General features: G+C 40.6%; 1 protein-coding gene across 1 annotated transcript; it reads left to right on the top strand.

The window, feature by feature from the left end:
- Nucleotides 1–631: 631 nt before the first annotated feature.
- On the top strand, nt 632–7419 carry SLC25A29 (solute carrier family 25 member 29; the record flags this gene model as incomplete). The annotated part of the gene is made up of 4 exons (XM_079537939.1): nt 632–665; nt 1755–1798; nt 6298–6381; nt 6676–7419. 4 exons carry the CDS (start codon nt 632–634, stop codon nt 7417–7419), a joined length of 906 nt encoding a protein of 301 aa, XP_079394065.1.
- Between the last annotated feature and the right edge of the window lie 9413 nt (nt 7420–16832).

The following is a 16832-nucleotide window of genomic DNA, read 5'->3' as shown; positions in this document are numbered from 1 at the left end:
GAGAAGAAAAGATAAAAGATTTAAAACAGTCTCCAGATTGCTTAGAAAGTGTCTGCAAAGAGAGGGGAATGAATGACTTTCCCTGCCAACTGTGGGTGAACACTGCAATTACAAAGCACTTCTGGTGGAGAGGGTGATTTCGGCCAAGCAGATTGCCTGGGAGATGAGGGGATTCGCAGAACAGAGGAAAACCACTTTGGTAAAGCCAAGCTTCGCCTTTTCATTAACTGTAACGACGACACAAGAGCAGCTAAATCTAGGGCAGGCTCTCCGGGCTTGGTATGTTCAAATCCACTTGCCTTTGCTCGGTTGGGGTTTTTTTTGTTTGATTGAGCTTCAAGAAGATGGGAATGATTTGCAGGCAACCGATCGGGGGTTGGGGGGGGTGGAAGCAGAAGGGCTGAGCGCGGTTCCTGCCTCTTTTCGCCCCATCCCCGTCCCTCCCTCCTTCCTCAGCCAGTGCCTGCAGACCGCGGGGGGGAGTTGTCCCGCTGCCCGCCCCTCGGGGGCGCGGCCCGGAGCCGGGCCGAGGGCGGCCGGTAGAAAGAGAAGGCGGGGGGAGCAGCGGCAGTGCGCGGCGAGCAGCGCGCAGAGGGCCAGGCCCCGCCGGTGGGAGCGGAGGGCGCTGAGTATGGCTTTGGATTTCCTCGCGGGATGCGTCGGCGGTGAGTTGGGGGGTGCTGAATTAAAAACAAAACAAAAAAAAAAAAAACAAAATTTCTTTTTGAAGGATGGAGGAAAGAAGCTTGGAAGGAGGGAAATATATACATATATTTTCAGCTAAAGCCCCTCTCCAAGCAGAAGGAGGAAGGGAAAGGAGCGCAGGGGGCTTCCTGCAGCCCCTGATCCGCAACGCGGAGCTTTAACGTTAAGGGGAGGAGGGGAATGATGCGTTGCTTGCTGCTGTCTTCCTCTTCCCTGTGTATCAGCTTATGGCCTCCGCTTGTTTCCCTCTGCTATTTTTAGCAGCCAACGTGTGTTCTGGTGGAAGCCACTTTTTCTCGCACCGTTTTGACTCTGCATTTGCAAAGAGATTTTTTTCCCCCGCTTCTCATCCCTGCCTTGCCGGAGGGACTCTGGGTCGTGGCCTTTACATTTTGGTGAGGTGGCAAATTGCTGGCCTTCGTGGTGTCCTTGGGCACCGTGAGCAGCCCCATCCCTCTGGACAGCGCATTCCTCCACATCTTCCTGGGGAGCAGCAGAGAGGACGCTTCCTGCAAACGTGGGGTGTCTCCTGAGCTACTTCTGGGGCCAGAGGCCATCGGTGGGTGAATGATTTGGGATTGCAGAGGTATGGAGCTGGAGGAGCCCCTGCATTAGGCGGTACTCATGTTTTTCAGTGCAGCCTATAACTGCCAGGCCTGCATGTGACACGGAAAGCCCTCTGATGCTGGCATAAGGTAAAAGTGCTCCTTCTGCTGGTGATGCCATCCTGCCTGGAAAGGCTGTGGGCAGAGCGCAGGGAAGCCCCTCTCCTTTGGGCTGCCCCAGGCTCTCTGCACTTTATGAGAGTGAGGCTTGCTGACAGAACTTCCCCCAGAGGTATGCTGAGCTCTCTGCCTACGGCCATGCCTCAAGGTAAAGGGATCACTGAGCATTCATGCAACATGGTGCTGCTGTAGACCCCAAACCACAGCAATGCCAGAGGCATAGAGGCACTCTGTGCTGCTTGCAGTCCAAACTGGGGATCTCCTGCCATGCTGTGTGCCTCAGGAAGGTGGCTGAAGCTCATAACACCATCTGCTTTGTTCCAGGTGCTGCCGGAGTGCTGGTGGGACATCCCTTCGACACTGTTAAGGTGGGCTGATTACGAAACACTTCTGTCTCTAAGTAGAAAACCTGATTAGTACTTTTTTTCTAAGGAGATGGGGAGATTCACAAACACCCCCAGATGGTGTAGGTGCCTCAGTCTGTGACTGAAAGTTTGGAGCAAGCCTCGTTAGCTGCTCCTTATGGACTGGCAGCCTCTGGCCCTGCAGAAGTGAACATTCTTTGTGTGAATGATTCAGCCCTGTAATATGAACAAATGTTGGACCAGTCCCAATTCCATCAGTGCAGAGATATCACTGCATTTGAAAATAGGATCTTACTACTAACTGCTAGAAGAGTTTCTACTCTGTGGTAACTCCAGCTCTTTTGTCCCTACTCTGAAAGCTTTGCGTTGTTTTTGCCCCAAGATCTGCTACTTACTCCTCGGGCATTAGTTTATTGCATAAACCCAGGGATGTAAGTGGACAAAAATCCATAGCATGCAGCTTGTTGGGGGCCTTTTTTCTCCCTTTAGGTATAATACGTGAATATTTTGTATAAATTTCCAAGTTAAAATATATTTCCTGACTGTTAGCTTTATGCCTTATGCATACTAAGAGTACCTAAGGCCATCTCAAATACAAGATTTTTGAAGGATGTTAATTTCCCCAGAGGCCCTTTAGCCAGGACTCCAGGGGTCCCAGCCTGTTTTTCAGCTACGGATGATGACCTGACTCACATTCTGGCAGCCTTACCTATAATCTCATGCTGGAAGAATAGTATAGGAGACAGGTATTTACCAATGTGTTATACCCATATCACTTAACTGCAGCATGCCAGCTGTGATAGCTATATTTGGAGTACCTCTACATTACTGAATTTAGATATGCAAGGGCTGATAGTATTACAGGGGTCATCACCATATTATGTATTCTAGCCACGTGACTGACTCAATACTGAACGGATTTTCATAGCCAGTGGATTTTAGTCCTTACCAGCAAAGTGCAAGCTGCTCAAATAGTTAAACAATATTTGTATGTTTCTGACAGTATGGTAAACTTGACAGTTACATAACAGGGTTGAATTTGACTAAATATTTTCAGGAATGGTAGCATCCAGAGTTGAATACTTTTTTAATGGTGGTACAGGGACAGCTGTCTCCTCTCTCCCTGTCCTGTGAAGTTTTACGTGCTTAACTCAAAGTGAGAGTCATGGCACTGAAACCAGCTAAACCACTAAAATTCGGTGCTCATGCTGACGTTCAGTGTTGGAGGACGGTGGGGGAGAAGATGTTTTTAATGTGAAACAGCTCATAGTGCACGAAACTAAACGCTTAAGTGCCTGCAAAACTGGGGCTCTCATGCTAGTTCTGGCAGATGGACTAATGTAATAAAGATGTATTGGCTTTAGATGAAGCATCTTGCTGTACAGTAGAGTGGAACAGTTTAGTTTCCAGATGATTTAAAGCATTTTACAAAATCCAGTGTGGAATGTGGCTTTCGTACCACCAGAAGGGATAATGTTTATCTGCCCTTTCTTGGAGGGCAGTACTAATGTTTGTGTTATTAGGTGGCACAGTCACCACTGTACGTGAGGAAAACTAACACCATAACCACTCTTTAAAAAAGAAGAAAGCATACTGTGTTGTGTGTGTGTATATATATATGTATGTTAAGAATAACTTTTTGCATTTCTGCAGTTGTCTATAACTGGACGGTGGGAAAATTGCTTAGATAAGCCAGAATTTCATTTCCACCTTGCCTTTTAAGCTTTTTTTTTTTGCCAGTGCTCATGCTTCACGAGGGGGAGGGGGCTGGTGGGACACGCAGGGAGAACCACGCCTGGGAAGCCAGGCTGAGAAACCCCCTCCAAGCTGATCCCAAAGCTGGCATACTCCTTAGCCCTGGTTTGTTGATGTAATGTGTAAAATTGCTTTTTTTGCTTTTAACTGCCTTTACTTTCTGAGCTAGGGGCTGTCTTCATTAACAGCAAAAGTGTTACTTTGTTGTAGATGAGAGATAAGCCTCATCACGGGAGAGTTACCTAGTAAGTATAGCCCAGGTGAACGCTTCTGTTTCTCTCAGTCTTAATTTATTCCAAAATGTAATAGTTCAAATACAGATCTGAAAGACTTATGAAGCTTTTATCCATTTTAAACTGATATGTCCCTCTTCTACAACTGTGACATGGAGGGAGCGGGGTTTAAATATCCTTTTAGTTATTCGTGAATGTAAAGCCTTATTCTGAACCTTTCTGGTATGCATTACTCAACTATGTACACTTCCACATGCAGTGGCTGTAAGACAGAACCTCAGGTCTTACCCACAGCATATCCTCGGAGGACACTAATTGCTCAAATGTCTCTAAATCACTTATTTCACTGTTAATTGTTTGGAGTGTTAGAAGACTTTTTGTTGGTTTGTTTTCCTTTTGTGTAAGTCTTTAACAATGTGAACTTGTAGCTTGTCACTGTGACAGCTGCCTTATTAATAGCAGCTTCAAATAGGAAAGAAGCAAAATGAAAGGATGTGATGATTGCTGGTCAGTGACTAAATAAAGAGCTGAACTCTGTAAATGATTCATCCTCCCCATAGGTGTACACACTAAATTAGAACTTGTTGATTATTATACAAATACCCATGAAATAAAGCTTTGTATACATTATAGCCTCACCTAGCAGTTTGCTGCTGCAGGTGCTGCCATCTAATCTCAAAGCTAAGAGCTGCTTTTCTTTCTTAGGTGTGATGTGTCAGTACTTCCAGCTTTCTGAATATTTAGTCCTACAACGTTAGTCAGTGTTTCATAAATGACGTAGTTAAAAGTAGTAGAAGCTCTACACTGCTAGGAAATTAAACCTATATACACAGTATTGATTATTCTAACTTGCTAAAGGTGCTCATATGGAAAAGTAAAAAGGCTGCTAAGCTGTAATTCTCCCAAACCCCTTATGTTTGGAAGCCCTCTAATCTCACAGCTGAGGTTTGAAATAATAGCAATAAAACGATAAATGGAGTCAGACCAATGTTTTGTGCTGTTCTGACAGCTCATTGACATGTATGGCTTTACTTATGGGACTGCTTCTTGAGCAGCTTTAACAAACTCAGCTACTTCAACCCTCAACCTGACTGAATAACAAAGGATTTATTTGCTTTGAATCCTGCTCTAAGCCCACTCTGAACTTTAAGACATTGTAAAACCCTGTTCCCCCTTTGAAGACCTGAGGTTATCTCAGTCTCCAAGCATGGCTTAGCATACAGTAAAGTGCATATTAAAAAGACACTAAAAACTACAGCTTTGACTTACAAAGCATGAAATGACATGTTGTGATGTCAAAAACACTCAAGCTATTCTTTTCTTCCCTTGAAGAAAACTAACCTTAATATGGGCTTTTAAGAAACCATATCCCCAGATTGGTTCTAGACCCATGTAATCTAAGGGGCCTTTCATTCTGGCGGTAGTGGAGTTACTTTAAGCAAAGAGGATATAAAGACTAAAGTCAGGAATTTCTCACACCTAATAATCCTTTCTTTTGTTCCAAATAAGTCTTGCGTTGTTTTTTTTTTTTCTCTGCGGGCTGCCACAGCAGTAAATGGGTAAATGGTTGATAAGCATCTCCTCCAAGGAAAATTGCAGCCCTCCACGCTGAGATCAAAGGCAGATGTCTAACTTGACCACTCCAGTGAAACCAATTACTGAGCTACTGCAGTGCAGGGTTTTGCATGAGCTATGTAGCTCCAAGGCTTTCTGTTTCAGTGTGCTGAAAGCAAATTGGCAGGAAAACCTGAACCAGACTTTGCCATCAAAGGTTAGAAACCACCTCAAGAATAAATGTGTCACCACTCACAGTAACATCACCTGTTGTGTGGAACATACTACATCTGTTTTGAAAAAATTAATCACTAACATTAAAGGTGTGATACAGCCACACCCTCACAAGTGATTTGCTTTCAGCAGACTAAGAATTAATAAGCTAAGTGACTTTTTATTCCTTTCCTTATCTGAACATAAGCTATCTTAAGTCTCTTCCCCTCGAAACTCTGAAAAAATCCCATCTCAGTGAAGGGCCTCAAGCCAGAAACACTACATGTGTTGTCAAAAGCTCCCAACCTTTTATTATCTTCTCTATTTCACGCTTGACTTGTAGCTAATTTTTTTATAAAATGCTTTTGGGTTTGTACAGATACTGCTTAGTGTGTACAGAAGTATTCTTGGCAGCGAAAGGAAGCCCATGTTGTATAGTCAGGAAAGCTTCTATCTGAAGTTCTAGGTAATAGCATACCCCGTTGTACTCTCACACACTCTTTTTCTAATTTTCAAAATAAGTTAGTCATCTTCCTCCCTTTATTTTTTTTTTTTTCACTCTCCAAAATAATTCTAAACACTCAAGAGAATGTTTTTAAATGATTTTGCCACATATGGCATTCTAATGTCCAGTCTGTGCTCGTGCATATATATTTCGTAGCAATTCTTGATGTATGTAGAAGACACTAACTTACCAGTTATGCTGCTCTTGACACACAAAACAGTATCTCATACCACTTTTTATAGGTTCGTCTACAAGTTCAAAATGTAGAGAAACCTCTCTACCGTGGGACCTTCCATTGCTTTCAGTCCATCATAAAGCAAGAATCTGTAAGTACAAAGTTAATGCTTTCCCTGTTCTGGATCTTCATGTATTTTTTTATGAGAAGGGTGGGAAAGATGGTTAAAAAAAAAAAAACAAAACCCTACAAATATCATAATCAATCAATCATACTCTGAATCTCACATGGCCACAAACACTGTATCAAGTTTAAAATGATCTTCTGTCCACAGTTAGGAAGTTAGAGCATGAGTGAGAACCAGAAAGGACATGTTCTACACAGCTTCAGGAGGTTATCTGCACTAGTGCTAAAAACACTTTTTTTTCCTTCCTTCTTCCATCAGGCTTTTGGACTCTATAAAGGCATTGGGTCACCAATGATGGGACTTACTTTCATTAATGCAGTCGTGTTCGGTGTGCAGGGAAACACACTGCGTGCCCTCGGCAAAGACACTCCTCTGAACCAGTTCCTCGCAGGCTCGGCAGCTGGGGCCATCCAGTGCATCATCTGCTGCCCCATGGAGCTGGCAAAGACAAGGATGCAGCTTCAGGGAACTGGTGAATACAAACAAAAAACAAAGAACTACAAAAATTCTCTGGATTGTTTGATTAAAATCTACCGAAAGGAAGGACTGAGAGGCATCAACAGGGGCATGGTCTCTACAGTCATCAGAGAGACTCCGAGCTTTGGCTTTTACTTCCTGACCTATGACTGCATGACCAGATACTTGGGCTGTGAAGCTGAAGACAGTTACGTTATTCCTAAACTGCTGTTTTCTGGGGGGATGTCAGGGATCGTGTCTTGGCTCTCCACCTACCCTGTGGATGTGATCAAGTCCCGGCTGCAGGCAGATGGTGTTGGAGGTGTAACACAGTACAAGGGCATCCTGGACTGCGTCAGGAAGAGCTACCATGAGGAAGGCTGGAGGGTGTTTACAAGAGGCCTTACTTCTACACTTCTCCGAGCTTTTCCTGTCAATGCAGCTACTTTTGCTACTGTCACTGTGTTCCTAATGTACATGAGGTCAGAAAATGACCTTCGTGAATGTGACCCAGGCCCAGTAATCCAGCAGCCATCTAGTCTGTGAGCAGCGTGTGCTTATAACCTCGATCTGAAACCCAGCTGTCTTCTTAGTGTAAACAGCTGATCCGCACAAGTAGTGTAAATGTATGCTACCTGTATAAAGAACTCCTAGATGCATCAAGTTAGGATTTCATCTCACGACTTGTATAAATAGCACATGACTTTATAAAGGACTTCATAACCAATAGTATCCAAGTAAGATGGGGACCTGCCTTTAGAAAGTACTGTACCACTAGAGCTCCAGAAGAGGATCTGGAGAATGTCAGAGTACCAGAAATCAGGTTTTAACCTGTGTCCTGAATGACCGAGTTGAATGAATGCAGAAGTGTGTTCAGAAAAGAAATGTATGTAGCAGGAGCACATACAGTCCTCCAAGTAAGGAGAGGGGACAGGAACTTAAATGCTAGAAGCATTTTGCAGGTAACCCTGAACTGTTTAAGACACGGATTAATGTTAAGCTAGCTTCATGTTTTACCTTTTCTCTGCTTGTAAGTGTCAGTGGTTTTAGTAGCATCATTATTCACACACTGGTTTGCTAAAAGAAATGATTTGTTTCCAACCTACTCCCTTACCTTTCAGATTAAATATCTCAAGCACAAAGTTAGCATCTGCACTTGTATTTACTTCTTCCGTTAAATTTCAAGGCTAGTAAGGAGTAAGGGAAAGTCAAAGCTAGCAAGACTGATGTTTGCCTTCACCTCTACTCCTTGTTTGGTGGTGCACAGTGTGTAGAGTGGTTTCACGCCACGTAAGCTTTGTTCTTTGAGTTAATGCAACTTTGTGCCACTTCTCCCAAGGTGCAACGTACAGAAGTCCTACCTGTGTTATTGCACAAAACGTTAGTGGGTGTAGTGTAAGCTTAGCAGCTTGAAGTACCATGGAAATATGCACATCTTTAGATCTGGAAGTTTTATACCTTCCCAGAAAATAAGGGGTGTAAGTGTAATGGTTCACGTTGAATGCACTTGCATTGTGAATTTAAACAATATTGATTTCTATGTATTTAGTTACAGTGCTACTGAAAAGACTAAAAAGGGTTGTGGAGAATTTCCTTGTTACATGAATCTGCTGTGTTTTATTTTTATTTTTTTTTAGCAGTCTGTTCAAGATGAATTGCTTTAGTCAAAGCTTTAAAATGCAGTTCAACATCTGGAGTAAGAACCACACATTTTGGGCACAAATGGCCAGGAGAAATAAAGGAGTGCATGCTTGCTGGGGAATGCTCTAAAACATATCAAGCTACTTCAGTAAATTTGTTACATTTTCTCTTGGGACAAGTGCAATATGTGTTTAATTTATATGGATTTTTATAAAGAAACCTTGTTTCATAGCATTTTGCACTGTAACAACAAATGCTGGAGAAACCTGTAAAACTGATATGTGTTTTTATACCTTGAAGGTATGTTGGATGTTTTAGTGCCTACTTGCACTGAGATTCAAATTGAATGTTAAATCTGTCTACTAAGCTGCACATGCACAACTCACAGCAAAGACCATTTACACCTTTGTACAGTACCTGTAAGTATTGTATATAAAACTAAGGGAATAAATTTTTTTAAAGATATTGAGATCCACTCTTCAATCTTTCTTATGTTTTGCTAAAATACTTCCTTGTTTTTAAATCTAGCTTGCAAAAGGGTGGGCTTTCTGGCTTTTGCCTTAAGAAACATGTTCTCCATCTGCCTTCAGTACACTACCAGGAAGGAAAGCACCTTGCTCCAGCTTGAAGTACATCAGCTGGTTGAAGCAAGAAGGGAAGCTGTCTGACCTTGCTTATTCATAATAACCTCTTCAGCAAGCAGCTCACTTAAAGATACTTAGCTACCAGTCCTGTAATGGAGTAGGGGGAGTATTTGGACCTTTCAACCTCCACATTTATTCAGTCTAAGTAGAACTCTCTCAGTGAGAACAGCTTTAAACTGGGGCACAGAAATAAAAGACATGGAAAAAGCAAACAGTGTCCTTAGAATTACCAAGGTTGGAAAAGACTGGAGGTCATCCAGTCCAGCTGTCCACCTACCACTAATATTTCCCCACTAAACCATGTCCCTTAGTACAATATCTAAACATATCTTGAGCACTTCATTTTTCCTAATACCCAACCTGACAGACTGCCTGTAGAAGAAGGCTGCTTTCAACCTTCCTGATGTCAGCTGCTTGAAATCCTTGTCATTTCAAGCATTTAAATAAGCTACAAATTGCCTCAGTCTTTCTAAACATGGTTCAGTTCCTTTTTAGTAGACTTTTGCTGTCAGCCCATTTGGCCAAGTGAGAACAGTATTCTGCTCATTCCAACAAGCATTATGGACACTGGATGGGAGAAGCTCTCAACAGAAGGGAATAGAGGTAAAACTCACTGGGAGCAAAACTCACCTACCATCAAGTCCCTGTGCTCTACTCTCTTTGATGACCCACCCTGTTACTGGGTGGCTCATACCAGTGCTATAAATTACAGCCACTAACATGTTTAAATAGACAAGAGGCGGAAAAAACCACAGGCTTACACAATGTCAGCAATGAAAACAAAGCTTTGACCCAATGTCCCGGAGAAGCTGAGATTACTTTTAAACAAGCTTGAACATGAGAAATTTCTATGCTACAGAAAACTTTTCAGTGACAAATTACACAAATTACACTGTGCAAAGGTAGATGTTGCAGAGTTACAATTTTTACAGAAGTTATTATAGCAGATCTCAAGCCACTATTAAAAAAAAAAATTAAAACCTAAACATAAAAGCTGACCCAGCACAGATGTGTTTGTTCTGTGAAATTAGATGTATTTGCTATGATGCTAGAAAACTACGTTAACAGCTGTTGTTAACCAGACTTCTGATATGTACTTAGTTAAAGGACAACTTAAAGCCTAGCAGTGTGCCAAATAGTAGATTAGCAGAAAGGGCAATGAAATCCTTTCTGATCAGAAAAGCAGCCCCAGAAGATAGCAACTTAGCAAAGGCAACATGCTGTATCAGGCATGGTAACATCACGGTGAGAGATGAAGAATCTAATAGACTGTCTGTCTCTGGGGAAAGGCAAGAGAACAGAGAAGGCAGTGATTCTTGCTGGGCCAAGCTTAGATTTGAAACCACAAGGAAGACAACTTGCTTGTTGCTATGTTCAGGAATTTACATATGCTCACAGGCAGCATGAAAGAAAAGCAGAGGAAAATAGGCAGACCCTAAAAGGAAGTTTGGCCATAGTTGGACCAACAAACTCTTCTGGTAGGACACAAACTCATATAGGATGTCTGTTTGGACAGGCACATCCCTGATCCCACACAATTTCATTGAGGTTCTGAGGAGGTGCTCCTTAACAGCAGGAAGGTAGGAGGCAGGACCCTCATCCTTCTGTGTGGCCAGCTTCTGCCTGCTGAGAGAAGTAGGCATGTACTTTCATCTAATGAAGAACCTACAATGGGGGAATTTTCCAAACAGGCTAGGAGTGATGTTCAAACTTGGTAACTTAAAGGTGATATGGAAAAATAAATCTTACCTTTAATTTTCTGCAGGAAGAGGAAGTTCCTCCTGGGTTCCCTGCCTGCTCACAATGGAACGACTATGCAGTTCCATTTCACACTCTTGGAAAAAAAAAAATATTGAGGTAATGCACTCAGAATCAGATACACTTCCCACAGCAGTTGAGCAATGTTAGTTTACAGTCCATTGCTCTTCAGATTCATATTACAAAACTTTTCTCTTGAAGAAGAAATCCTCCATCTGTAACCCATGCAAGAAGAAAACTAATAAGCTCCCTCACTAAACAACTAAGCAGAACAAAACTGAAACACCAAAAAAAAAAAAAAAAAAAAAACAAACAAAAAAAAAAAACCAAAAAACTCCACATAAAAATACCATAAAGACCTGCCACAGTATTATGCCTTCAAATGCTGTTCCAAACAATAAACTTCCGTATGCTTTTTCTACCAGTGGGAGTCACAGGATTCATTTAAATCCTCTGGAAGCTCAAAGCATTGGGTACGTAGCTATGGGAGGATAGCTGCAGGTAATCAGTGACACCTTTCCCACGGAGACCTTCAGCTCCACTAATTCAGTTTTGACAAAAAGCAGCAATAGCCAATCCCATCCCCTTTGAACTGTGATGTAAGAAATTCTGTGACACGTCAAAGAAAAAAAAAGGTGTTCCAATCAAATTCTGATTGCAACCCAAGACTTCATGTCCAATGGCCAAATCTTGTTCTGCTGGGAGAGAAGAAATGTTTTAAAGCAAGTGCATGGTGCTCTGTGTGTAAGGCTGTCACAAACTTTGCAAGCCAAAACTGCTGTTGGCAACATTAGTGATGCTTTTGGGGAGCATCTTGCAGCTCTGACAAACACGTGATTCATGAGCCCATTAAGTCATCCCATAAACACTGTGAAGAGTCATAAAACGGCTTTCTACAGTTTTGTTTCACAACCAGTTGCTGATGAGCTGTAGCTGAAGCAGATTTGTTAGGACACATCCAGTCACCAAGCTTTTTTGTGTATGGGCTTTCCACTATTTCCCAATGAGTCCAGCTCATTCCTCTGCTTATCCGCTCTATGATTTATCTCAAAAATATTTCTCACTTGTTACGCACAATCCTCCCTCCCACGTACACATTCTTGTCAGCCTGCTCCAGACAAAGTACCACTTTGGCAGTCTCTGCAACTGCCTTGCAAACCTTACGAACAGCAATTCACTGAAGGAAAGCCAAATGATCCTAACTGCCTTCAGTGAACTCAGACTTTTTCAGAGGCCACTGCTTGAGTGAATCATTGCTATTTTACACATCTATTAGATACCCCAAATAGCCCCTCTCCCAGCTGAAAGCATATCATTAATAATATTTTATTAGATTTCCACACTTCTCTTAAAGATATTCAATAACCTTGGATGTACAGACCCTCTAAGAACATACAATCATTATCACACTCAACTCTCACAGTTCTAACATACCATTGCCTTGCTGGTACTTTTTACAAGTGCCTAAATACAAAGTCAGATTACTCTCCTTCTCTGGTGGGTGGAAAGCCTACTTTGACACTGCTATGCTCAGAGCCTGACAAAGTCTACTGCACAACACAGTAACCCCTACAGCCACACCATTTTGCTTACAGAGGGCACCCTGACACTTGGCTGTCTGCTGGTACAGACTGATAATTCACTGCCATCTCCACCTCTAGGCAAACTATTATTCAACAGTATCTCTACACACTAAAATATCAACATAGATGCTGCTTACTTTCATGTCAACTACAGAGAAGCCACATTTAAACCAATGGGAACACAATATGTGTGGTGTCAAGAGAAGAATCCGGAAGTCCTGCTGACTCGACGGGTTCTCTCTCTCCATCTCAGTTCAAAAATTAGCCATTATTTCTATAGAACTTGCTCCTGCAGAATTTCCAAGTTACACAGGAACCTGCTGTGTAATTTACAAGAGAAACTTTATGCCAACATCTAAATAGGCAATAGAGAGTAAAGTCTGCAAGAAGGAACAGTATCCAACTAGCATCCGATCTTAAATCTGTGACCTTTTCTACAAGGAGGATAAAAGGAAAAAAAAAAAAAGAGGACTTACGAAGAGAATTATGAAGTTGTCTAAACTGCAGGTGCTATTGCCAAAATTACTCATTTGCCTGAACCAGCATAAAACACTCCATTTTACTTCAGGAGGGGTCAGGATCTGATAAATTCAGCGTTCTCCAGAAGAATATTTAGTGTCCTAAACTAGTGCTCTAGACTACTTTCAGAGAAATTCAAACCTCCAAGGAAAACTGCCCAAATACAGGATTGCGAGTATAAACTTAAGTTGATTTACCTTTGGCAAAGAGAAACAAGATGGATAAGGTGAAACGACCTCACCAACTGGTAGCCATCTGAGTAGCATTTAAACATTACTCTAAAACCAACTTCACACTACTGGCATTCTTCAACTTGATAGCAGATCAATTTGTAGATCAAATGAATACCGAATCTCATGTTAATACAAAGCTTTCAAGAAGTCTTCATTATTTCTTTATAGTTTGAAGCAACACAGGAACATTAGTGAAGTTACTATAAACCACTGCTTATAATATATATACATTTTTAATGTCTTTTATATTATATGTAATATAAACTGAGTATCAAAGAACTGAATATTCAGGAATGCTCGTCATTACGAGCTGTCCTTGAGTTTATTCATCTGAACTGAAGAGAAAGACCGACCAGTTCCAGTCTTTCCAAGGCATGCACTGATGAAATCTATCCTGTGAGAACCTTAGGGCAACTGAGGACCAAGTGGTAACATCTTTCACAACCACTTTAAAACATTAGTTTTATTCAAATATTTTAAAGTCCCAATACTTTTTTTTTGTCGTTAAGCATCTCTTCTTTTGCTCTTCATTCACATGTTCTATGTATAGTTGATTGACAATTTGTGACTGTGGCAAAGAAAAAAAAAAAAAAAAAAAAAAAAAAAAAAAAAAAAAAAAAAAAAGATCAGACTGTGCTATCTCAGTGAACTTCTTGGTCCAAAAAGAAGATAACTAGTGCCAAGGGCAAGCATGGCCACGGTTCTAGCAAAATGCAATAAAGGAGATCTCAGTGTTGTATGTTAAGAATTTATTCACTTACCATTTCAAAGCTGTACCTAGGCTCTTCCCACTCACTTTTTAACAACAGTAGTCTCTAGAACTAATGAGTACCTTAGTTCCATTTGCCCTGTATTTAAAACAAGAACTATTGCTACAGGCAGAACAGACACAGCAAAAAAGTATATTAAGTTCTACAATTAAAAAACTCAGTTCAAAAGATGGAAAGCTTCAGGAACTTATGCACATGTGGTCTCACAGAATTTTCTCCTTCTATTTCAACTGCAGGAGAACCTGTCAAGGTAACATAAGTTTAATGGGCATGAGGGAACAGACACATCTTCTGCCCCTTTAAAAACTACAGGCTGCACTCTCCCATCCCTCATACTCTCCTCTTCTTACCTGAGCTTGCTCACAAATTCATGCTATAAAGAAGGAACTTATGGCTAGAGGCTGGCAATGGTAGTTTGTGGAGTCCACTTTGTTGTTACTCTCAAAACACTGAAAATGCACAGAGAGAGCTCTGCAATCAACTAATCCTGAAGTTTTAAGAACACAAAGTGCCAGTTATACTATAATGCATAAATAACTTACAGAAGCTGCTCACTCTAAGTTTTCATTCAATCCCAGTATGAAATTCACTAGTTAACAAAGCAAGATCTTTCATGTTGCTAAATGTTGCTCTTTAGACACAGGGAAGCCCTGAATACTTACTAATTTGAGGCTTAGATGAATTTTTTGGAGAGATGCTCTTACACAGATTCAATAGAACTAGTTACAATACAAGTTTCAGTTCCCAGCACAGCTTCAAATCAAGATTAAACGTAACTCAGTGGCAAACAAATGTAACAAGGATAAGCAACTGACACTATCAAGAAATCCCTTTACTTTGCAACTCAGTATAATTGGTATCACTTTATAACACAGGAGAGCAGTTTCGTGCAAGACTAAAACCACATGTACTATTAAAAAAAAAAAAAAAAAAAAGGTCAATTAGAACTAGACTGAACTCATTTTATTTCCTTTCAAAAAGGACAGACACTAATTTAAATGAATACAGAATTTAACTGTAACTATACAAATTTAAGAATATTATCCTGCTCAATAACTGCTTTTAAAAATATATATATACTGCCAAAGTCCTAGTGCATTCCTTATAATTAAATAGTCCACCTCTCTTCCTACCCCTGATAACCTCAGACTAGAACCACAGAGTTCAGATTAACTTAGGTACAGATGGCAATTCTCTTACTTTTCAGTGTACTTTTGTATTATCAAGGCTTTTTTCCCAAGTCTTGGTCTCAAAATTAAGACTTACTGTGTTAGCCATGAAGTTTGACAAACCTTGTAAGAAACAAACTCAGAAAAAGATTAACAGTTTTTAGTACAAAATACATGTCACATCCCTCTAAAAAATAATACTTCTCAATTTGTGTACACTCTTATGTTTATTAATCTGTCACATTGTTACTGTATTATCTGCAAATTTCTAATTTTGAACACTTGAACAAACGAGTAGTAACCACTTGTAGCCCGACCTTCCAAAATCCATGAAGTTCTTTGAGAACCAAGAGTTCCTGTTCTAAAGTAAAAGGCATCCAAGCAGGTTCCAAGAAATACTCAAACAAGACAGCCAAAAGACGATGACAGCTTTCTTTTTTCTGCTGTGGCCAAGCCCTATAGTTCTCTCATGTCCTGCTGCATTTAAACCTCCAGGATTCCTTGCCTAAACTAAGCACAGTGCCCATTTAGTTATTTACTGTATTGTTTCACCTACTTGCTTGCTTTCCAGGTACACTGAAATCTCACTACAGTGATGAGCCTCTAAATCCACCGTTCCACCAGTTAATGGAAGTCTAGATCACACAAAAGACAGAATTACAGTCATCAATTATATTTCTGTATACCACCTGATGTGGCAGTATGTAATTTCATCACAAATCATTGTAATTGAATGCAAAGTAAGGAAACTTGAGTTTATTTAGCTTCCAATATTGGGAAGATCAAGAGGAACTAGGATTGCTCTGGACAAAAGAAAATAGACTGTGCTTACAGATCATTTTCTGCCATATTCTTTCTTTAGGACGACTGTTTTATTGTTGCCCTTTCTATTACATGGGATGTACATATTATCAGGTGTTAATAAAAGGTCAGTGCCTGTACAATACATTCTACAACTGAGCACCACTTTCCGTAACTGAACAGGCAAAGAAATTACACTGAACACCAGCATCTGGCAGTATTTCTCCAAAAAAAGTGACTAAAATGGGTTTAAATTGATTAACACTATTAAATCACATCTAATATTTGATACTACATGATTTCATTACAGCTATACGATACAATTATACAAAATGTGTTAACATCAAAGAATACAACCAAAATTAAGATAGCAAACAAAACCTATATAACTTTTTTCTTTACAGGAAAATACTTTTGAAGTATGCATGTAACTGCCCATTCTTTTAAAGAAAATCTACCGCAAGCAAGTTATCAACCTCCAGAAAATCACACATAGCATTACTACGCATATCCCCAAAAAGTGTACAATATGCACACTTGGAATACAAAATTAAAAAAATTGTAAGCAACAGGTGAGCTTCATATTTATAAGAATGTGAAAAGTAGTCCCATTTTAGCACTGTTGTATAAAGAATCGTCTGTTTTGATGCAAGTTCACGAACCGACCCTTCTGGTCAGGGCCACACTTTACAAAACACCGTGTTCTTGAAACGGGATTACAGAGCAAGGTAGAGCATCTCAGCAATGTCACCTGAAAGTTTTTTGCTTTTTATTTACTACTTATCAAAACATGTCCTTTAGGTTTGTAGGGTTCTTTTTTTTTTAAAATTCTTTCCTAGAA

This window comes from Tetrao urogallus (genome assembly GCF_951394365.1).
Source record: "Tetrao urogallus genome assembly, chromosome: 6".
In the NCBI taxonomy this organism is placed as follows: domain Eukaryota; kingdom Metazoa; phylum Chordata; class Aves; order Galliformes; family Phasianidae; genus Tetrao; species Tetrao urogallus.
The sequence above is the reverse complement of the archived record's forward strand: the minus strand, read 5'-3'. Positions and strand labels throughout refer to the sequence as shown.